The sequence below is a fragment of the Leptonychotes weddellii genome, chromosome 16 (assembly GCF_054177405.1).
Source record: "Leptonychotes weddellii isolate Sample4059 chromosome 16, ASM5417740v2, whole genome shotgun sequence".
NCBI lineage: Eukaryota > Metazoa > Chordata > Mammalia > Carnivora > Phocidae > Leptonychotes > Leptonychotes weddellii.
In genome coordinates this window covers 42,267,740-42,289,644 of record NC_138384.1, presented here as the reverse complement: position 1 = coordinate 42,289,644, position 21,905 = coordinate 42,267,740, and the positions used below count along the sequence as shown (strand labels likewise).

General features: G+C 54.2%; 2 protein-coding genes across 5 annotated transcripts in view; both read left to right on the top strand.

The window, feature by feature from the left end:
* The window catches only part of CADM4 (cell adhesion molecule 4), an 11,690-nt gene extending 764 nt beyond the window's left edge, over positions 1–10,926 (top strand). The window contains exons 2-9 of one of the 2 annotated variants that reach the window (XM_081807014.1): positions 6,086–6,232; positions 6,558–6,710; positions 6,904–7,038; positions 7,413–7,577; positions 7,706–7,796; positions 8,210–8,382; positions 9,220–9,348; positions 9,892–10,926. In XM_081807014.1, the coding sequence (XP_081663140.1) occupies positions 6,086–6,232; positions 6,558–6,710; positions 6,904–7,038; positions 7,413–7,577; positions 7,706–7,796; positions 8,210–8,382; positions 9,220–9,348; positions 9,892–10,001 (1,103 nt within the window). In that variant the 3' untranslated portion in view covers positions 10,002–10,926. Of the gene's footprint in view, positions 1–6,085; positions 6,233–6,557; positions 6,711–6,903; positions 7,039–7,412; positions 7,578–7,705; positions 7,797–8,209; positions 8,383–8,565; positions 8,703–9,219; positions 9,349–9,891 lie in introns of those variants that run through there. The other variant, XM_081807015.1, reaches the window with a different exon arrangement.
* Positions 10,927–13,223: 2,297 nt separating this feature from the next.
* Positions 13,224–21,885, top strand: ZNF428 (zinc finger protein 428). Of its 3 annotated transcripts, none has more exons than XM_006731972.3 (3): positions 13,224–13,534; positions 16,241–16,445; positions 21,329–21,883. In XM_006731972.3, the coding sequence occupies exons 2-3, from the start codon at positions 16,370–16,372 to the stop codon at positions 21,829–21,831; spliced, it is 579 nt and encodes a 192-aa protein (XP_006732035.1). In that variant the 5' UTR covers positions 13,224–13,534; positions 16,241–16,369; the 3' UTR covers positions 21,832–21,883. The 3 variants fall into 3 exon arrangements, with proteins under 3 accessions (XP_006732035.1, XP_030882519.1, XP_030882518.1); XM_031026659.2 differs by lacking the exon at positions 13,224–13,534 and adding an exon at positions 13,801–13,903 and having other exon boundaries at positions 21,329–21,885; XM_031026658.2 differs by lacking the exon at positions 13,224–13,534 and adding an exon at positions 13,834–13,979 and having other exon boundaries at positions 21,329–21,885.
* Positions 21,886–21,905: the final 20 nt, after the last annotated feature.

The window sequence follows — 21,905 nt, the reverse complement described above, 5'->3', positions numbered from 1 at the left end:
ATTGGATTGAACTGAAAGGGACTGAGGAAACAGATATCCAGATACGAAGACAAGACAGAGAGACTGTTAAGAGTTAGGGGGCTTTGTGGGGGGGGCGGGGGCTTGTTGATCCCAAATGTTTTCCTCCCAAGTGATTCACTTTTCCCTGCTAAAGTTCTGACAGGCCACTCTGAGAGCAGGGGGACCTTCCCCTCCAATTATGAGTCACCCCAGGATGCAGGTCTTGGGAGGTTTCTGTCACTGACCCCCACCCACCCATGAGCCAGATGCCTGAGTCCCCAGAGCAGGGGTCAGGTTCTGCAATGGATTCCAAGACCTTAGACACAGCAGAGCTGGGGCCTGGGGTGGGTTAATGTCGTGCGAGCCTGGCCTGTCCCCGTCTTGGGGAACACAAAGGCAGCTTTCTCTCTCTGGGTGGGGGAGGTGGGGGGGGGCTGGAGACAGTCAGACTTGCCAGCGCCCAACGGCCTGTGGCACCAAGACCCAAGCACCCACTGGCTCCTGCCAGTGCAGACCCCAGACCCATCCCAAGCCCATAGGTCCCCTGGGAACCGGGCCCCAAGGCTCCTCTGCAGGCACTCAGTGGAGCAAGAGGGCAGTGACAGAGCCTGGGCTCTCCTGGGAGGGGGTGAATAGAGGGCACTGGGGCTGGAGGATAGGACAGTGAGGGCTCAGTGCCAGCGTGCACCCTTCCTGGAGGGAGCAAGAATTCCCCCATGACCCCACACCCAGGGGTAATCTCCCACCCCCGGCTGGGCCTGAGGCCTGGAATCTAGGGAGTTCTGAATATCTCAGGAACGTAGGGGCCACAGGGGCCACTTTGTGTGTGAGGCTGCTGACTCACCCCTACGCCCCCACCTGATGCTTGGTCCCCAGATGGGAGGGGGACAGGGGGCTGGGGGAAGGCAGGACTGTGGTTCTGAGGGTTGAGGACTGTGGCCTGGGAGTCAAGTTTCTGGGAAAGGAGGAGGCTGGGGGCCTGGATTCCTGGGTCTGAGGGAGGAGGGGCTGGGGGCCTGGACTCCTGGGTCTGAGGGAGGAGGCTAAGGGTCCTGGACATGTGTGTGAGAGGGAGGAGGGGGCTGGGGGCTTGGACTTCTGGGTCTAAGGGGAGAAGAGGGCTTAGGGTCCATACTCCTAGGAATGGAGGTACAGACTACTGAGTCCTGGGGAGAGGAAGGGGCTGGGGGGTCCCACTCCAGGTTTCAGAGGGAGGAGGGGCTGGGACCCTGATGCCTAGGTCCTGCGAATACAGGCGCCTTCACAAGGCTGAGCTGGGGAAGAATTGATGCTTTGTGCTAGGATGTTCGGACTCCGCCATTGATGGGGGGCTGAGGGTGGGTTCATTCAGGACGCAGGGATGTACCACCTCCCTAGGGGAGGAAGTGGGGGAAGGAGGCATGAAGCCATGAGCCCCCTGGGGAGCGGATACAGAAGGGGTGGTTGTGACCTTCCCGGAACCATGACCTTGAGACTCCCTTGGGTATTCGCTGACTCAGGACCCAGGAAGTGCTCCCCCCACCCCGTTTAGTCTCCATGGAAACATCCAGCAGCTGTGTACTCTGGACCCATGGCTCCTGGGTCCTGAAGGAGGAGGGGGCTGGAAGCCCAGACTCCTGGGTTTGAAGGGGGAGAAGCTGGGGCTCAGGACTTCTGGAGTTGAAGGAGAAGGAGGCTAAGAACCCAGACTCCTGGATCCTGATTGGAGAAGGGGGCTAGGAGCCTGGACTCCTGGATCCTGGGAGAAGAGGCAGTTGGGGGGCTGGATTCCTGGGTCTAAGGGAAGAGAGGGCTGGATTCTGGGTCTCTGCATATCACCTGCTCGGCCATTCTTTCCCAAGCCCTCCCCAGTCCCTTTTTCCAGGCACCATCCCCATGACGACTCCAGGCTGTCAACACAGTTTAAAGGGCCAGTGCCCCAGTCCCAAAAGCTTAGCCCTCTCAGACCAGAAAGTCCCGCCTCACCACCCCCCAACCCCCCAACCCTGAAACAAAAGCTCCTGGGACATTAATATTCCAGGCACAGACACTGTTGGTTACTGACTCCTCAGGAGGGGGAGGGAACAAGACAAAAGCCCCCCACCCTCACCCCATGTGCACCCTCAAGCAGAGAGCAGAGGAATAATTGGGGGGGGAGATACCGAGGTCCTGATGGCTCCCAGGAAATATTGAGTTTCTGCCACTGACTTGCCTGGGAACCCTGAGCCTCATTCTCCACATCTGTAAAATGGGGGGTAGCACTGGGTTAGCCCTGAGGTCCAGAATCCATGGATAGGTTTCAGGATGGTTTTTGTTTGTTGTTGTTGTTTGTTTGTTTTTTAAGCACCAAAATGTGCAGACAGGCCAGTTTTCATGTGCATGGGCATGTTTCTGGACTTGTATTAACAGCAGCTTTGCAGGAAGGGCTCCCTGAGCTTCGGGCACTGGCATCGACCCCCTTTTAAATGGAAGGCATCAGAAAAGTCACGCCACTTGCCCAAGGTCACAAAGACGGCCAGTGGTCCAGCTGGGATCAACCCAGATGTTTAGGAGGAGAATGACGATGTCACAAAGTCGTTGTGAGGTGGAAATGAAATCCTGCCTGGCACAAGCTATTCATTCATCCATCTCCCAGACACGGACCAAGTCTCAGGCACACTTCTAGGCACTAGGGGTGCAGCAGTAAAACCAACGGATGACACCCCTGCCTTCATGGGGTGTGTGCGGTGTGTATTCTAGAGATGGGGGACAAACACAATAAACAAGTAAGCAAATTAACAAAATAACTTCAGGGACATTTCTGTAGAAGAAATAGAGCCAATGGCAATGACAAAGTGTTCTGGAGGTGGTGGGACGGGGTGTGAGTGGAGATCTCCGGGAGGAGGTGTGGATGTGAGCAGAGATCCAACTGAGAGTGGGAGGGAGGGAGTCGTGGAAGATCAAGGGCGAAGAACATTCCAGGCAGAGGGAAGTGCAAGGGCCCTGAGGTGGCATCATGCTCAGCGAGTCTGAGGAACATCAAGGGCCAATGAGCCTGGAGTGAAGAAGTAGCGGGAGGGTGGTTGGAACTGCAGTCAGGGAGGGGCCAGGCCATATAGCACCTTGAAGGCCCAGGGAAGGAGACCAGATTTTATTCTCCGTGTCATGGGCAGCCTTCAGAGCGTTTTAAGCAGAGAGGTGACTTGATCTGATTTACCTTCTTGAAAAATCCATCTGGCTGCTGTGTGGAGAATGGCCTGAGGGGAAGCAGGCATGGAAGCAGGGAGCCCCATGAGTAGCTCTTGAAGGTCAAGGTAAGAGATGGTGTCATCGGGCTAGGGTAGTGGTAGAGGAGGTAAACAAAGATGAATAGATTTGGGATATGATTTTTAGAGGTAGATGGATAGATCTTGCTGATGGAATGGATGTGAGAGTGAGGGAAAGGTTTTTAGGCCTGAGCAACTGGATGGATGGTTGTGATATTTACTGAGATTGAGAAAACATGGGGAGGAAAATATTTGGGGCCAGGATTGGACATGTCAAGCTTGATGTGCCAGGAGGTGCTAAATTAACCCCTAATAGTGGCTTAAATACACAAAGCATGATATTCAAACCTAAGGGAAGTCCAGAAGTAGGCATCCAGGGCTTTTGAGGCAGCTCCACAGCATCACCAGAGACTCAGGCACCTTCTGGCTCTTAGTTCCACCATCCCTACTGCCCTTGTCCTCTTGTCAAAATGGCTGCCAGAACTCCAGGCATCACATCCTACTTCCAGGCAGCATAAAGGTGACCTGGAAGAAAAAGGACTTGTCGCCTTTCTTGAGGAAGTCCTCCCAAAATTACCACATGAATTACCAGAGAAATTACTTTTCCTTCTATCAAATTGGACAAAACATTATCACATGGCCTCACTTAGCTGCAAGGGAGTCTGGGAAATATCTCTTTCTGCGGGTCATAGGGCATCCATAAATACAATCAGGGTTCTTTTACTAAGAAGAAAAGGGAATTATGGATGCCAGGTAGAAAGCCAGCTGTCTCTGCCTCCATCCTCCAGAATTAATCTTTTCTACCCCTCGGCAGCCAAATCAGGTTACCTAGTCCTCTTACAGGGAACATAACGCTTCTGATGGGCTATTACAGTGATTTGTGTTTACCTCCCTGTAAATCTGGAAGGCCTTCCAGGGCAGGGATCTCATCTGACTCATCTCTGGGCACCTGGCCCCTAAACACCTACCTACCGCTCAGGAAACACTCGAATGAATGGGCCAGAATGTCAGAGACATGAAGCTACAGTTATCCCACATTTAAAGGGAAATAACCCCATTTGATCATGGCACTTTTCCTGTTTAAAAACCTCCCTCCCCCGGCCTTCAGGATAAAAGCTCATCTCCCGAGCTTGGCGTTTGTGGCCCTTCACTAGCAAATCCCACAACCCCTCTTGCACATTTCCTTCTACCCAGACAGCCAGGAGGGGATGTGAAAGCAAACTGTAGAATTAGAGAGAGCTCTGGATGCAGATCCTGCCCCCCTCCCCACTGCCCCTCTGACTACTACCTTGAACAAGTCATTTTCTCTCTCTGGACCAATTGTCTCATCTCTAAAATGGGAATTAAAAAAACCTGGGGATTGATAATAGTGCCTACCTTATCCGGGTATTGTGATGATGAGGTGGAAATTGTATAGCTGATACCCTTAGCAGAAGAGCCTGGCACTGCAAGTGCCTAATAAACACCAGCTACCACTCTGTGGTTATTTTATTTTGAAGATGACCGTGACGATGATGATGGTGATGCTGATGCTGATTAATCCCAGCTCTGAGCTTTACTCTAGGCTACTGCCTCTGCTGAAAATACCCCCTTACTAATCCCCTACCTTGCTCCTCTGATGGATTAATCATGTTAGGTTGACTGCAATAACATGAGCCCTGAAATCTCAACGGCTTAACAAAAAAGTGTATTTCTCATTCGTGTCACAGTCCTGTGCATGCAGGTTGCAGGGGACAGTCAGTCAGGGCCCCGGGCTCCTTCCAGCTTGTGATCCTGTCCTCCTAAGACTCCTCGGGGTCCTCTCCATTCAGGCAGCAAGGAGGATTTTGAGTGACAGGAGCCAGGCTGGAAGGGGTGTCTCTCTGTTCCACCTACATCCCATTGGCCAGAAATCGGTCACATGGCCCCAACTAAGTATAAGGGATCCTAGGAAATGGAGCCCAATCGTGTGTTGTACCAGTTAACTTTAGCGGTGTAACAGACCCTCCAAAACGTGATAGCTCGAAACAACAGTCGCATTATTTGCTTATGACTCTGGGAGTCAGTGATTCGGACTGAATTGGCTGGGCAGTTCTCTCTTGGTCTCAGCTGGAGTCACTCATGTGCCTGCAGTCACCTGGGGCTGGAGGGCCCAGGATGGCCCCACTCACATGACTGGCAGTTGGTGCTGGCTCCTGGCTGGGCTTCTCTCTCCATGTGGTCCCTTGCCCTCAAGGAAGCTAGGAGGGATATCTTCACCCGATGGTCTCAGGACAGCAAGAGGGCACAAATGGAAACTGCAAGGCCTGGGCTCCAGAACTCAGACAGTATCACTTTTAGGAAATTCTGTTGGCCAAAGCAAGTCACAGGGCCCGCCCAGATTCACAGGGTCAGAGTGCCTCCTTAATGAGGGGAGGAGAGAAGTCAACTTACAAAGGACATGCACAGGGATGGGAAGAATATTGTGGCCATCTTTGCAGGCAAACTACAATGTGTGCCCAGGTGTGAAAGACAGGATTTGGTGAGCACATAGCAGCTTCCCACACCTGGTGATTCCTGCTCACTGTAAGATCTGGATCCAATGGAGCTTCCTTCCAGAACCTTCTCTAATCACCCATCTCCCTAGGTGGCCTTAGTCTCTCCCCTTCCTCTGGGCTCCCAGTGTGCCCTGTGCTGCCCCCATTAGAGCACATACCACTGGATCTTGACTGGCAGCCCCTCTCGAGCAGGTTTTCTCCATCTCCCAAAGTCCAGCCCTCAGGAAATGTTGGGTGCAATGAACTGAATGAGAGGGAAATGGAGGTTTAGGTGGGAGAGGAACAGAGGGAGAGAGAAAAGATGGAATTGCAGCCCTCAACGAGTTTCTCTGTCTACTGGCCCAGGGGCTGGACAGGAAGTACAGACAGAGAACGTGACCGTGGCTGAGGGAGGGGTGGCCGAGATAACCTGCCGTCTGCACCAGTATGATGGGTCCATAGTTGTCATTCAGAACCCAGCGAGGCAGACCCTCTTCTTCAACGGCACCCGCGGTGAGTGCTGGGGTAGGGAATGCTGTCTTGAAAGAGGAGGGCTGGGGCCTGACCCCTGTGTCCTGAAAGAGGACAGAGCGGAGAGTGTGGACTCTTGGGTCCTGACAGAGCATGGAGCTAGGGTTCTGGACTCCTGGTCCTGTGGGCAGGAGGGCCTGAATCGTTCTGGGTCCCCAAGGGAGTAACTAGGTGGGCCCCTTAGAGGCACAGGTATGGCTGGCTGGAGAGAGGACGCCAAGAGCAGGTCTCTAAGCTCCTGGCGGAAGGGCGGGACCCCTGAGGCCAGGACTCCCCAGTTTCATCCCTTCCTGTTCATTCTGTCTAGCCCTGAAGGACGAGCGTTTCCAGCTTGAGGAGTTCTCCCCGCGCCGCGTGCGGATCCGGCTCTCAGATGCCCGCCTGGAGGACGAGGGGGGCTACTTCTGCCAGCTCTACACGGAGGATACCCACCACCAGATTGCCACGCTCACTGTATTGGGTAACGCCACCCCCCTCAGACTCATCCCCTCCTTCTTTCTCCTCTGCTTCTCTCTTATCCTGAAACCTGGTTTTTTTTTTACCTGGTTGTTTTTGACCTCTGCCACCCGGGATCCTTGTTCCACCTAGTTACTTTGAGTCTCCCTCGGTGTCTCCGCTGACCGCCTTCCCTTACCCCTTCCCCCCTACGGCAGTGGCCCCAGAGAATCCCGTGGTGGAGGTTCGGGAGCAGGCGGTGGAGGGAGGCGAGGTGGAGCTCAGTTGCCTAGTTCCGCGGTCCCGCCCTGCCGCGGTCCTGCGCTGGTACCGCGACCGCAAGGAGCTGAAAGGTACTACCTGGGGTGGGGGGCGGGACGGGGCGGGGTGGGAGGGGAGGTGCCGGCGGGAGGTGGGACTGAGAGGAGGCGGGGCTCGGAGAAGAGCGCACAGGCGGACACTGGCCACTCAATACGCCTCTACGGAATGAATTGATAGAGGAGAGGGCGTGGGAGCGAAAGGGGGAGGAGCTTTGGGACGAGGCTTCTGGGGCGGTGGGCTTGGTTCGGGGAGGGGCGTGGCTTGGAGGACTCAAAGCGAGGCCTGTGGATAAGGGGCGGAGCTTGGCAAATGACGTGCCTTGGTTTGGGCGGGGGGCGGGGTGGGTACACCCTCGGTGGGCGGAGCCGGAACCCTGGCCTGACAGCTTCCCCGCCCCGCCTGGCAGGAGTGAGCAGCGGCCAGGAAAATGGCAAGGTCTGGAGCGTGGCGAGCACAGTGCGGTTTCGGGTGGACCGCAAGGACGACGGCGGCATCGTCATCTGCGAGGCGCAGAACCAGGCGCTGCCCTCCGGACACAGCAAGCAGACGCAGTACGTGCTGGACGTGCAGTGTAAGTGCCCGGCGGGTCGGGACCCGGGGGGCCGGAGGGTCCCAACGCCAGCCGCTTGCCCCCGGGAGGGTTTCCAGCCCCGCGTGATGAGCCGGACCACCTCTCTCCCATCTCATTTCCGCCCACAGACTCTCCCACGGCCCGGATCCATGCCTCCCAAGCTGTGGTGAGGGAGGGAGACACGCTGGTGCTAACGTGTGCTGTAACAGGGAACCCCAGGTGAGCTGCTGGACCCGAGACTCCTGGGTCCTGACAAGAAGAAGACCGGGGACCTGGACACCTGTGTCTCGGGAAAGAGAGGACTGGATGAACAGAGGGGCCTGGGCCCGGACTTCTGCGCCCTGAGGGAGGAGGAGTCTGGCGTTTGGGCTTGTGGATCTTGAGGAAGGAAGCTGTGGGGCCCTGGACTCCTGGATTCTGACGGTGGAACGGGCGGGGGGCGGGAGGCTAGGATTCTTGAGACTGGTGTCGGGTGGAAGCTGGGCCCAGGACTGCAGGTTATATTGGAAGGATAGGGCTGGCTAGTAAGGACCCTCTTATTTGGAGATGCTACATATCTAGATTACTGAGAACTCAGAATTGGATGTTGGCACCTGTGTCCCTAACTCTCACTATATTTTACTCATGCCCAGACCAAACCAGATCCGCTGGAACCGCGGGAATGAATCTTTGCCAGAGCGGGCCGAGGCGGTCGGGGAGACGCTTACTCTGCCAGGCTTGGTATCAGCCGATAATGGCACCTACACTTGCGAGGCGTCGAACAAGCACGGCCACGCGAGGGCGCTCTATGTACTCGTGGTCTACGGTGAGGGCAGGCAGCGGCCGGCCTGGGGGCGGGGCTCAAGGCAGGGGCGGGGCCTCGGAGGAGGTCTCCGGGTGTCCTGGGTGGGGCGGGGCCTTGGGAATGGGCGAGCTGGATTGGATGGTTCAAGACCTGCCAGGGGTGTTTGAGGGGCCTGTGCAAAGGGTGATTCCTTGGGGTCAACAGCCAACAGAATTCCTGGAGTTCTGCGGCCAGATTGACCGTCTGGGTTCACACTGGGCTCTGCAGCATCCTATTGCGGGTAACTCTGCGCCTTAGTTTCCTCATCGGTTAAGTGGAAATAAACAATAGCACCTACCTCATAGGGTTGTGAAGATTATATGAGCTAAATATATAAAGGGGTTGAAATGGCCCCTAGCACAAAATAAGTGTTATGTGGTTAGCCCTTATAACGGTGGGGCAGGAATTTTGGAAGTTGTTGGGCCCTATAGCTCAGCATTTTAAATACCTGGAGCGTTTTAGACAAGGGGGAAAGGGACTTGGACCTGAGGTTCTGTGGGTCAGGGAGTCCAAAGAAAAGGGATGTGCTGTTTCTGTTCTGTGGGGAATGGGGTGGGGGAAGGAAGTGGGATAGTACCGGCAAAAGGACTCAGGGGCTGGGTCGGGCAGTGTGCAAACCAACACGCGCGCATTCTTTGTGGAAGTGGAGCATCAGGAAAGAGTGGAGCCAGGACAAGGGGCCAGGAGCGGCAATAACTTGAGGGGCGTGGCACGTAAAAGCGCGGTTAGTGTGTGGACTGGTTTAAGCGATCCACAGCGATGGGGCCGGGCTGGGACCGTCCTCCGATGACCTGGTCCTGCGCCCTGTCTCTCTGGCAGACCCGGGTGCGGTGGTAGAGGCTCAGACGTCGGTGCCCTACGCCATTGTGGGCGGCATCCTGGCGCTACTGGTGTTTCTGATCATATGTGTGCTGGTGGGCATGGTCTGGTGCTCAGTACGGCAGAAGGGTGAGTGGGGGCGGGGTCTGAATTCAGCGAGAGGTGTGGCTGGTTGTGGGATCCGGAAGGGGGCGGGGCCTAGAGTCCGGGTTGGAAAGAGGGGGGCGTACAGCCGAGGTGATAAGGGGGCGGAGCCTAGATCCGGGATTCGAAATCTGGCGGGACCTGAGGCCAAGATTCCAAAAGGGCGGACCTTTCCGCCACGACTCTAAAAGGGGTGAAACGTTGAAGGCCAATTAAGGCCGTGGGTTTGAATAAAACATTTATCTTCCTAATTGTTGGATTCGTTGGGAGCAGAGCAAGGGGACACCGCCAAGAGAATGGATAAGGGTGGTCTTTCTGTGAACTTTTGGAGTCTTCCTAATTCTGCTTTTACCTCTTTTCTGCCCCTGTTTTGCTATCCCCTGGACTTGATGACCTCTCCCTGTATGTTCCCTTTTCCCTCTTTCTTCGCCTGGTATGTCTTGTCTGTCTCCGTCTTCCCGTGTATTTCTGCCCAACTCCTGGGTCCACATATGTGTCGCCTGTGCCTGGGGGTCTGCCACCCCTCAGGCTCCTATCTGACCCATGAGGCCAGTGGCCTGGATGAGCAGGGAGAAGCAAGAGAAGCCTTTCTCAATGGCAGCGACGGACACAAGAGGAAAGAAGAATTCTTCATCTGACCCCACCTCCACCCAGGCCTGGGCCTGGTCCTGGGCTGGGGTCCACCCCACTGCCAGCTGCAAAGACATTTACCAGAGTCTGGGATGGTGGGCCTCTCCCCCCACCACTAACACCTCAGACGCTTGGGCAGGGATGGGGGTGTCGGATCCTGGGTCTCTGCAAAGGCCAGAAGCAAGGGCCCAGAGGTCTGGGCCCCCCAGGGGGCAGGGGCCAAAGGTCCAGACCCCCCAAGTCCAGGGAGGGCGGTAGGGATTGGGTTGGGGGAAGATAACTGGGGGAAGGCCAGGGCCCCTAGGCTGCAGAACCAGGTCTTGTGGGGAAGGGGTCAGATTCTGGGAAGGGTGGGGTGGGCAGGGAAGGGGAACACAGATTTCTTTGGGGGTCCCAGACCCCATGCCAGCCATTGTAGGAGTTCCACAGAGCTCTGGGCACCTCTTTGCAAAGCCATGTTTGCACGGTGGGGGTAAGGGTGGGGGGAGGGCATGGAAACAGGGATTCTGTGTCTTTGTGTCATAACTTCGATGGGGGCGGTGAGGGAGACAGCCCCAACCCTTTTCTCCAATTCCCAGGTTCCTGGGCTCCCCTTCCCTCCACCTCCTCCCCCCATATCTGTCCTATCCATATTTGTCTCTCTTTCCACCCACTCCTGGGGGGGCCTTCCCCATCTCTCCTCCAGGCCCTCCAGGGAGAGGGAAAGGAGTTTGGGGGGTGCGTTGCTCTCTATGGTTTTATATATAATATATTAAAAAAAAATTAAAAATCTGTATGAAAATATCAGATTGCACCCCCCTCCCCTCATTCCTGGCTTTTGCCCCTTTTTTCTTGTAAAAACAAACAAACAAACAAACACATTTTGTATGGGGAGGGGACGGGGAGGGGGTTTGGCAATCCCACTAACCACCATTAAACTGAGGAGAGAACAAGTGTCTGGGGTGGCTGTGTGTCTGTCCCTCTGCCCAGAGCTGCACTATGTTGTGAGGGGAACTGAACTAAGGGAGGGAGGAGGGAGAGGAGTAAGATGGTTGCTGGTGGACAGTACAAGCCAGGAGAGGGTCCTTACCTCTTCAAGGGCACCTCCCCTCTTCCAAGAAATTGTTTTTTTTTTTCCTGGCCATTCCACAAGCCAAAAGTCACTGAGTCTTGTCTCTTCAGTAGCCACTGAGCTACCCCATCCCCAGCCAACGGCCTGGATCCTTCCCCTGACTTACTCCTACCCCTGACATCGATCTCCAAAGGACCTTTCAATGACTCACATCTCTCCCTGGCAACACCTGTCCCTGCTCTGCTCAAAACCTTTCCCTAGCTCCCCATCACCTCTAGGTCAAGTCAAACCCCCTTAGCTTGGCATTCCTGGCTCCTCCCTCCTCCTCACGCCACTAAATTTTAGATGAGTGATTCTAATTTTAGACTAAAAAATATATTGATCTCTTACTTTGTGCCAGGTGCTACTCAAAAGATGTGGAGATGCCATAGTGAATAAAAAAGGCAAATGTTAGATGTTCTAGACACCTTAGTACTAATCTGAAACTTGATCCTAGTCTAGGCACTGAGGACCCAAAGAAAAAGGATGACTCCATTCTTACACTCACAAAGCTTCTATGAAGAGAACAGACTGCAGCAAGGAAGCAAAAAAACTTAAATTTCAGATTGCCATAAGTACCCTTAAGATAAAATGCAGAGTAAGGCGATGTGGGGTATTATTAACTTATAATGGAAAACTTCAAACACAGAAGTAGACAACAGGACAATGAAGTCCCATGCACCCTTCACCCCAGCTTCCACAACCATGGATTCATGGCCAAACCTGCTTTATCCATAACACCACTCACTTCTCTAAAGCAAATCTGGAGGTGCCATCTTTGAAAGATCAAGGAGAGCCTGCCTGATTGACACCTGTGCCAAAAAATGAATGATGAGCATAAGATCAGCTATTCAGGGGCGACTGTGTGGCTCAGTTGGTTAAGCGACTGCCTTCGGCTCAGGTCATGATCCTGGAGTCCCTGGATCGAGTCCCGCATCGGGCTCCCTGCTCGGCAGGGAGTCTGCTTCTCCCTCTGACCCTCCCGACCCTCCCCCTTCTCATGTGCTCTCTCTCTCAGTCTCTCTCTCTCAAATAAATAAATAAAATCTTTTAAAAAAATTAAAAAAAAAAAAGATCAGCTATTCAAAGATCAGAGGGAAAAGCATTTTCAGGAAAAGGGAATAGCAAGGGCAAAGGCCTGAGGTGGTAAAGAGATTGCAGTGTTTGAGGGGAAGTGGAGCTAGACGGTGGAGTGGATAAAGAGAAGTGAGTGAAGTCAGAGACAAGGAGGGGCAGACTATGTGTATAGCCCCTGGGCCATGACAGAGTTTGGATTTTTTTCTAAGTGTAATGGGAGCTCATTGGAGAGTTCTGAGTGGGAATTTGAGTCAATTCCAGGAAGCCTGGAATGCTGCAATAGCTTCCTATACAGCGTAGTCTGAGGTCTTAACTTCACCTGTAGGTGCCATTCCCCTCTCTTAATTCTGTTTCAGGGATACTTAGCTGCTATCATTTTCTCAATCAAACCATGACTACTTTTTGCCTATAGGCTTCTACCCTTGCTGTTCCCTCTGCCAGAAAAACTCCTATTCCAGTTGGCTTCTATTCATCCTTGGCTTAAAGATCACCACCTCTTGGAAGCCTTTCCAGGCTAGGGCAGGCACCTCCTCTGGCTCCCACAGTTTCCTATACTCCACTCATCCCAAGTCTGACCACTCTGGGTTGTGGTTCTGACTTTTGTGGCTCTCCTTCCTTTGATTGGGGTGCCATGAGGTTAGGAGCCAGGTGTGTCTTGTCTACTGCGGAAACCACAGTGCCCACCAGCACAGGCCTTGGCACAGAAGAGAGCAGTAAATATTTATGCTGGGGGGGGGGGAGGGCTTGTGGGGTTGGTAAGTGTCTTGGCGCTCATGCCCCCTCTCCGGATGCAAACTGATGCCAACTAAAACAAGGCCACCCGCTCCGCGCTAGTCCGCAATCCGTCAGCGCATGCGCTTTGTTCAGGAGCGCCCCCAGCCACCGCCCCCCCATATGCTATTCACGGCGTTCCGGAGTACGGCCTCTCCGGGGAATATGCAAATCACCCCTTCAGCGCCGTAGGGCTCCTATTGTCCCTCACTAAGATTATGCAAATAAGCAAGCCTCAGGCCCAGGATCCAGGTTTAGCTGACGCTCCCATCCCCTAGCTCATCCCATTTTCTATAAGGCGCGTTCCTGCTCGCTCACGCACGCGCAAGCCTTGCAGTTTCTTGTTCCGTTTAGCTGCGGACTGTACCAAGTAAACCCGGACAGCGAGGGGCAAAGCCCGGAACCCCCTGCGCGGGCCTCGTCGATGGCCCAAGTCGGAGAGCCCCTCTTCCCACAGTGCGACGGGAATGGTCCATCTCGCCGCGCAAGCGCCCTAGGCTCTTCACGCCGCTTTGCACTCCCTCCTACCCGACTTGCAGCGCAGGCGCAGAGCCGAGGCGTGCAGCCGCCGCCGCCGAGCCAGAGCGGGGGCAGCTAGTGCCGGTGAGTGTCCGGGATGGGGGTGCGCGGGGCATGCTGGGAAGCGGGCGCTACGGCACCGCTGCATGATGGGAGTGACGGCTCCCGTCACCGGGGCGGGCAGGCAGCCGTCTTGGCCCGTGATGGCCGGAGGGCGAGACCCAGGCTTCCTTTTCTCCCCCAGCGCGGCTCCGTGCCGCCCTGGGGCATCCTGGGGAAACGGGACGCTCGGCCCTGAGGCATTGTGGGAGTCGGTCCGCTAGTCGTTATGGGCCTAGTGCATTATGGGAAGCATTATCCTAGCTCCTTGTGGGGAAGCAGTCCCTTTTGTTACACACCTTACGCCAAGCATCCTGGAAGCTCGGAGTGCTTCGACGCAGAACACCTTGGAAGGTGGTCATTATAGGCCCGAGGCATCCTGGGAAGGATTGTCGCAGGGCATTGTGGGGACTGGTCCTTATTGTCCTGTGTAAGGTTTTGCTCTGGCCTCCTTGCCCTAGCATTGTGGGAACGGGTGCCTATTATGTTCACGCAGGGCATCCTGGGAATTTGTTGCTGTAGGTTATTTGGTGGGGCCTAGGCACAGTGTTTTCCTTGTGGTAGTGAGGGAGCCTCATTTGTGTCCCTTTAAAATTGTGGAAGCCAGTATGGCCACCGTAGTCGTTGTAGGAATGGGACTTGTGCACCAAAGAATGTCTCCACTTGACATCTGGAATAGTCTGGAAGGTCCTTGTGTGATGTGGGTTTGGGTGAAGGTAGGCTAGCCTGGTGAGCAATGTCTCCTGGTAATCTCATGGGAAGTCCTGATGGTCTCTAGCGTGTGCTTGCCAGGTAGCAGATAGAACGTCCAGTTAAATTTGAGTTTCAGGTGAATAACCTTTTAGAAATGTTTATCCCAAATATTGCATGGAACCTATGTTTATTAAATAATTTTCTGTTTATCTGAAATTAAAATTTAACCAGGCATGTTCTGTTTCTATTTACTAAATCTGGCAAACTTATCCTGGCATGAAGTAGAAATCCCAAATTAAATGGGACCCTACAAGGGTATTAGGACAATTCTCCTCTGCCAATTATGAATCTCCTGTCCTTAAAGCCCAGATCCAGGTGTCTTTAGAAAGCTCCCCTGCCATTGCTACCAGCCCCCACCCCCCCATGCACCAGCCTCCTCCAGGCTTCGCTTTTTTTTTTTTTTCCTTTAGTCCCCAGCATTAAACTTGACTTCTAGGCTTTGAAGGGATTGTGTATTTTCCACCATTGTATCCCCAGTACCCAGCACAAGTCTTGGCATAAAGAGGTGTAGCTGAGGCTGCCAACCCTTTCACTAGCTTGCTCTTCTTGGCTCTTTACTGCCAGGGAGTGCAATGGGAAACAAAAGAATTGCCATGTGTTTGTGTGTGTGTGTGTGTGTGTGTGTGTGTGTGTGAAGGGAGGTATTGGTGAAGAGGGATAGGAAGGAAAGGAGTCAGAGAAGGCTTCTTGGCAGAGGTAGAGATGGTATTTGGGCTCGAAGAAGTACAGAGGTTTTTGTGTTTGAGATGGGTTTTGGAGAGCGAGTAGGAGTTCTCCAGGCAGACAAGGACATTCTAGACAGCAATAGTAGGATTGGCTAAGACCCACAGATGTGAAAAGTCCTGGTGTGCACGGGGAGAGGTGAGAAGTCTGGAGTGGCTGGGGTTTATAGAAAGGGTTGTGGGTGGGTGTATTAACAGCCACTGTTTGTTTGTTTGTTTGTTTTTTAACTTTTTTTTTAGATTTTATTTATTTTTTTGACAGAGAGAGATATAGCGAGAGCAGGAACACAAGCAGGGGGAGCAGGACAGGGAGAAGCAGGCTTCCCGCAGAGCAGGGAGCCCGATGTGGGACTCAATCCCAGGACCCTGGGATCATGACCTGAGCCGAAGGCAGACGCTTAACGACTGAGCCACCCAGGCACCCAACAGCCACTGTTAATGGGAGTACCTGCCACATACCGGCAGTTTATATTGAATCAGCCCACTGAATCTTCAAAAAGTTTTTTCAGCTGAGGGATTATTTTATGAGAGAGAGGGTAGCATCAAATCCTAGTTCACCCACCAACTAGTTGGTGTGACCTTGAACTACTTGTTAATCCTCTCTGTGTCTCAGTTTCCTCGTGTACAAAGGAGGTGATAATCTCTCAACATAGTTACAAGGACTACATGGGTTAAGCCCTGGGAGTCCTTTGGTACTGAGAAGGAAACAGGCTAGAGAAGTTAAGTTCTTTGCTTGAAGCTACACAGCTAGAATATGGCAGATTTAGGGTTCAGACTGAGACACCACTTTGCCAAGGTATAGAATTAGGTCTGACACAAACTAGTGCTGTCATACCAGTCGTTTATATACTGAAGTCCTTCTAGACTGATCACCACTACATCAAGGAATTCCCTACCCTCAGCTGCCACTTTGGACCCTCCCCCAGCCCTGGACTTCCTCACAAACCAGCAACTAAAGGGTTAATTCTTGGCATAGGACCATGTTCCCCTCAGTTCTGATTGGTGCCCCTGCTGATATCTGCTGCTAAATATTTGGGATGCTTCCTCACACCACTGACAGCTTTGTTGCCCAGATGGGGAAATTAAGATCTATGGAAGAGCTGGGGCTATCTTTCTTTTCCTTTCCCCCAGCACTGAGCACACAGCTGGGCCTGGGGAGGCAGATACTATGTAAAAATTTATTGAGTCACCACAGGCCTTTCCTTCCCCTGCGCAGCATCCCGCTCTACCTGCCGACATCCTGCATTGGAGAACTTGTGACCCAGGTGTGGCTGTGAAGAGCTGGCCGGGGAGGGACGCTGCCCAGCTGCTGCTCTTTTCCTGTCTCCTGTCCCCTCCCCTGGCCATGACAGAGACCCGTGAGCCAGCTGAGACTGGGGGCTATGCCAGCTTGGAAGAAGACGATGAGGACCTCTCTCCAGGTGAGGCAGCCTTAGAGATGGTGGCATTGCCTTGAATATCATCCTGGCTTGGAATTGGGGCTCTACTGAGAAATCTAGAGGGGGAGTGGCCCCTTGTCTCACTGGGTGTTCCATTCTGACTGGGACTGTGTGCCCTGCTGGTGGAATCCTTCCGGCTGAGACTTCTGGGGGTTGTAGATTGGCTAGGATTGCTCTCCTTAATAGGGGTTGTTCTAGATCGGTTGTGGTTTCTCTCCTCACTGGGGGTTCGAGATTGGCTGTGACCTCTCTTGCTGAAGGTGCTAGATAGGTTGTGATCTCTCTCCTCTCGGGGGGTTCTGGATAGGCTGTGATTTCTTTCTTTTCTGAAGATTCTGGATTGGTTGTGATCTCTCTCTTTTCTGAAGGTTCTGCATTGACTATGACCTCTCTCTTTTCTAGGGGTTCTGGATCGGCTGCGATTTCTCTCTTTTCTGGGGGTTCTGGTTTGGCTGTGATCTCTTTCCTTGCTGGAGGTTCTAGATTGGCTGTGATCTCTTTCTTTGCTGGAGGTTCCAGATCGGCTGCCACCTCTCTCCTTGCTGGGGCTTCTAGATCGTCTATGATCTCTTTCCTTGCTGGGTGTTCTAGATCGTCTGTGCTCTCTCTCCGTGCTGGGTGTTCTAGATCGTCTGTGATCTCTCTCCTTGCTGGGGCTTCTGGATTGTCTATGACCTCTCTCCTTGCTGGGTGTTCTAGATCGTTGGTGATCTCTCTCCTTGCTGGGGCTTCTAGACTGGCTGTGACTTTTTCCCCTTCTGGGGGTTCTAGATTGGTTATAATTTTTTCCCTTGCTGTGGGTTCTGGATTGGCTATGTCTTCTCATCTGACTGGGAGTTCCTTTCCGGGTACGACTTCTTGCCCTACTGTGATTTCTCTTCGAACTGTGACTTCTCATCCTACTGTGGGCTCTCTTCTGACTGCGACTTCTTGCTCTTCTAGACCAGCTGTGACTTTGGGTCCTGCTGGGGGTGCTAGACCGGCTATGACTCCGGGTCCTGCTGGGTGCACTATCCTGGTTGTAACTCTTGCCCCTGCTAGATACTTCAGTTGGGCTGTAACTCCATTCCCTGCTAGGGGTGATCATCTGACTATAACTCCTCACCCTCCTCGATGATGATGGAGACTGGCTGTAACCTTTCTTCTTGAAGGGAATCCTAGTGGGGCTGTAACTCTTGGCCCTACTTGGGGTTATAGCCAGCTCGGAACTCTTCCCCATGCCTGAGGCTCCTGGTGGGCTGTAACTCTTCTCTCTGCTCATATTTCTAGGCTGGCTCTTACTTTTTTCCCGGTTGTTGTTTCTAGGCCGGCTAGAACTCTTGCCCCCACTCTGTTTTTTCTGGGAAGTAGGAGTTCTTGCCCTGTTGGGCACACCTGGTGTGGCACCGTGAGTTCTCATCCTGGTCATGGTGCTGGCCCTGCTGGGTGACCTCTTGGAGCTGCGGCTTCCCCTTCTGCCAGGAGTTCGGCCCCGGCTGTGTGTGCCCCTCCGCTGGTGGCGTCTTACCCCACTGGCCTTGCTGACTTGGCTGGCCCTGGTGTCAGTGCTGGCCTTGCTGGGCGTCCTTGCCCTGCTGTGGACTCGGGACTTGCTGCCGGGCTGTTTAGAACGGGTTGTCTTTGTACTGGCCCACTTGGTAGACTTGGAACTGCTTGCGCTTGTGGCCGAGTTGGGGGCCGTTGATGGCTTGGTGGGCACCGAGGAGCTGTTGGGCACTGCCGATTTGGTGGGCTTCAAGGAGGCGGGAGGCTTGGGGGGCACTGTGGACATCGAGGGTTCAGTGGATGCTGGAGACATGCCAGGCTTTGAGGATCTTGTAGGTGGAGAAGGCATGGTAGGTGCAAAAGGGCTTGTGGTCCTTAAAATCACAGTGGACATGAAAGACCTGGTTGCCGTGGACGACAACCTGATTGCCTTTACCAAGCCAACCGCATGAAGTCATAGTGGGCCTTGAAGGCTCTGGAGGGTAGGTGGTGTGAAGTCAGGTGGGAGGAGAAAGAGGGAAGGGGTCCCGGCCCAAGGCCAGAGGGCTTTCCTCTGTGTTTTGCAGCCATTCAGCAAATGTCTGCTGAGGCTGACAGGGGTCTCAGCATTGCTGGGGACATGGAGATGGGTCAGACCCAGGTGCTGTCTTCCAGGAGTCCCCCATCTCCAGGTCACTACCCAGGTAGTCAGGATATGTTCGAGTTTGGGGGCGGGGGGACAGGGGCAGAGGGTTCCCAGACGAGAGAGAGACACTAACCACCTGAGGAGTCAGGAAGGACTTCACAGAGGAGGTGATGTGTAAGCTGGGACCTTAAAGAGGAGCAGGAGTTTGCTAGGGGAAAAGAACTGGTTGCCGGGGGCAGGGGTGGGGTGGGGGAGAAGAGCAGAGGCAAAGGCCTGGAGGGAGGAGGGAGGTCAGAGCCTCAGGGCACCCTTGTGCACTCAACCCACAGGTCCTGGGCTGGGCAATGTTGGGGACCCCAAGATGAGCCAGACCTGCCCTCAAGGAGTCCTAGTCTGATGGGGAAGACGTACTAGGGCCCAGATGGCTGCAGCCAGGGGAGAGGGCTAGGCCAGCGGGAGCCGGGGTGGAGGGAGCCGCCGTCATAGAGGACAGAGCCTGTGCTGGGGCCTGAAGGATGAGTAGGAGGTCGCCAGGCAGATAGAGTGGGGGACAACCTCCAGGCAGAGGGAGCGGCCCACACCAGGGCCTCAGGAAACGTGTTAAATGGCAGAGAGACGGACGGCAAGACCAAGGCAGGAACGAGTAGAGAGAGAGCTGCAGGGAGGGACAATCGGCCAACATTTAGCACCTACTCTCCTGATCTGAGGGATGCCAGGGAGCCAGCAGTGAGTCAGAGCAGGCCTGCCCCCTGGTCTGGTGGGAAAGGGCTTTGTACAGGCACAGCCCTCAGGGCTCAGGGTGAGGACAACCGGAGGACAGTGAGTGGCTGCCTAGGATGAGGAGATCTGGGACAGCCTCACCAAGGAGGGAGGCTTCCTACTGTGTCCTAAAGAATGATGGGGAAAACCAGGGTGAGACTGTCCCAGCAGAGGGAACAGCATGTGTGAAAACCTCAGAAAAGGTTTGCTAAATTGAATGCCAGGCACAAAGAAGGCGTCCTAGATGCTAGAGATGCAGCAATGAACCAGACAAAGTCCCTGCTCTGGGGAACAGGCAGTAAACACACAGGTCAATGTTGGATACGGGAAGTTGAGGAGAAAAAACAGAGCAGAATCAGGGGCATAGGGAGTGCTGGGGAAGGATTGCTGATCAGACAGAGTGGTGAGGGGGTCTCTGAGAAGGTGACCCTTGCGCAGAGACTTGGCGAGGGGAGGGAGCAAGCCTTAGTCCGCCTGTAAAAAGGGGGTAGCAAACGCCCTGCGGCAGGTGCACGCCTGAGGGGTCGAGGAGCCATGAGGAGCCCAGTGTGGTTGGCTCAGTTGTCATAGGGTTCTTCCAGGCTGCTGGAGGAAAATGAGGAAGAGGGGCCAGGATGGATGCAGGGCAAGGCTGTAGCAGTCCGAGGGGGTGCTTTTGACAGGTGCCTGCCTGTGGGTATTTCCCACACTGCTGCTGCTGTAGGGGGGCCTCCTTCCCGCCCCCGACCAGTGCTCTGTCTGCACCCCCCGTAATGACTGCTGATGGCACCCTTTCCTGTCATCGACTGCAAATTGTTTTCCTTTTTTTAACCTACACTTGTCCTAGACATGTCCTGCATGCTCATGAAATCACAGTAATATATCTGTACTTACAAATATTTTAGCGGGGGCACCTGGGCAGCTCAGTCGGTTGAGGGTCTGCCTTCGGCTCAGGTTATGATCCTGGGGTCCTGGGATCGCGCCCCGAGTGGAGTGCCCTGCTCAGCAGGGAGTCTGCTTCTCCCTCTGCGCCTCCCCCCTGCTCCTACACACACACACACCCCCTCTCTCTTTCTGTTTCTCTCTCTCTCAAATAAATAAAATTAAATTAAAAAAATTTTAGGGGTGCCTGGGTGGTGCAGTCAGTTGAGCACCCAAGTCTTGGTTTCAGCTCAGGTTGTGATCTCAGGGTCATGAGATCGTGTGCTCTCTCTCTCTCTAAAAGAGAGTTAATTCACTTAACTATATAGGTATATACACACCACATACGTGTGTTTTAATTTGCTTGAAGACCTATTTGTCTCCCTAAAATGATCCAGTGTAGGTCATTACCCATATTTAGCTTTTCCTGTTAGAGCTGTGTGACTGGAGGTGAGTGAGTCACCTAACTGCTCTGTACCTCAGTTTCCCATTTGTCACTTAGGGTTAATAATAGTACTTGCCTCCAAAGGTTGTTATAAGCCTTAGGTAGGTAAATATATGAGCAGGGTTCTTCTTTTTTTTTTTTTAGATTTATTTATGTGAGAGAGAACATGCATGCGTGCACGCTGGAGGGGGGGCAGCGGGCGGCCAGAAGGAGAAGGATAGAAAGAATCCCAAGCAGACTTCCCACTGAGTGCAGACTCCGGTGCGGGGCTCAATCCCATGACCCTGAGATCAAGACCTGAGCCAAGATCAAGAGCCGGACACTTAACCGACTGAGTCACCCAGGCGCCCCAAGAACAGGGTTCTTAAAATAGCAAGGAACACTGTTATTGTTACTGTTTTTATTACTGCTACTTTGTCCTTATTAAACCCCTAAGATGCAGTTCTTGCAAGACATCCATTTGCTTAGACACTGAGCACCTACTGCGTGCCAGGCCATGTTTGATGCGACTGGGATTCCTCTGTGGGGAAGAGCAGGGTTGTGTCCAGGCTGCCCGCTCCATGCTGCGGTGAGAGTCTGAATGAGGCTCAGGGAGGGGGCAGAGCCCTCGTCCTTAGATGCCTCTGTCTCTCCCCGTCCATCCCCCTACAGGCCCTGAGCATTCCTCTGACTCTGAATACACTCTCTCAGAGCCAGACTCCGAAGAGGAAGAAGATGAGGAGGAGGAGGAGGAGGAGGCCACTGATGATCCTGAATATGACCCTGGCTACAAGGTGAAGCAGCGCCTGGGGGGAGGCCGGGGGGGCCCATCCCGCCGGGCCCCCCGTGCAGCCCAGCCCCCAGGCCCCCCAGCCCAGCCCTGCCAGCTCTGTGGCCGCTCACCCCTTGGGGAGGCCCCACCAGGCACCCCGCCTTGCCGGCTCTGCTGTCCTGCTACAGCCCCCCAGGAAGCTCCAGCCCCTGAAGGCAGGGCCCTCGGGGAGGAAGAGGAGGAGCCACCTCGGGCTGGGGAGGGCCGACCAGCTGGGAGGGAGGAGGAGGAGGATGAGGAGGAGGAGGAGGGCACCTACCACTGTACAGAGTGTGAGGATTCCTTCGACAACCTCGGGGAGCTGCATGGGCACTTCATGCTGCATGCCCGGGGGGAGGTGTAGGTAGAAACCCCACCCAGGGAGCTTGGCCAAAGGGGTGGGGTGGGAGGAGGGGGCAGAGGAAACTGGGGGGGGGG

Bases quoted from the DNA above. Each gene is read 5' to 3' on its own strand.
- ZNF428 (XM_031026659.2), top strand. From the start codon at position 16,370: ATGACAGAGACCCGTGAGCCAGCTGAGACTGGGGGCTATGCCAGCTTG. The intron at 16,446-21,328 runs GTGAGGCAGCCT...ATCCCCCTACAG, and splicing joins CGATGAGGACCTCTCTCCAG to GCCCTGAGCATTCCTCTGAC.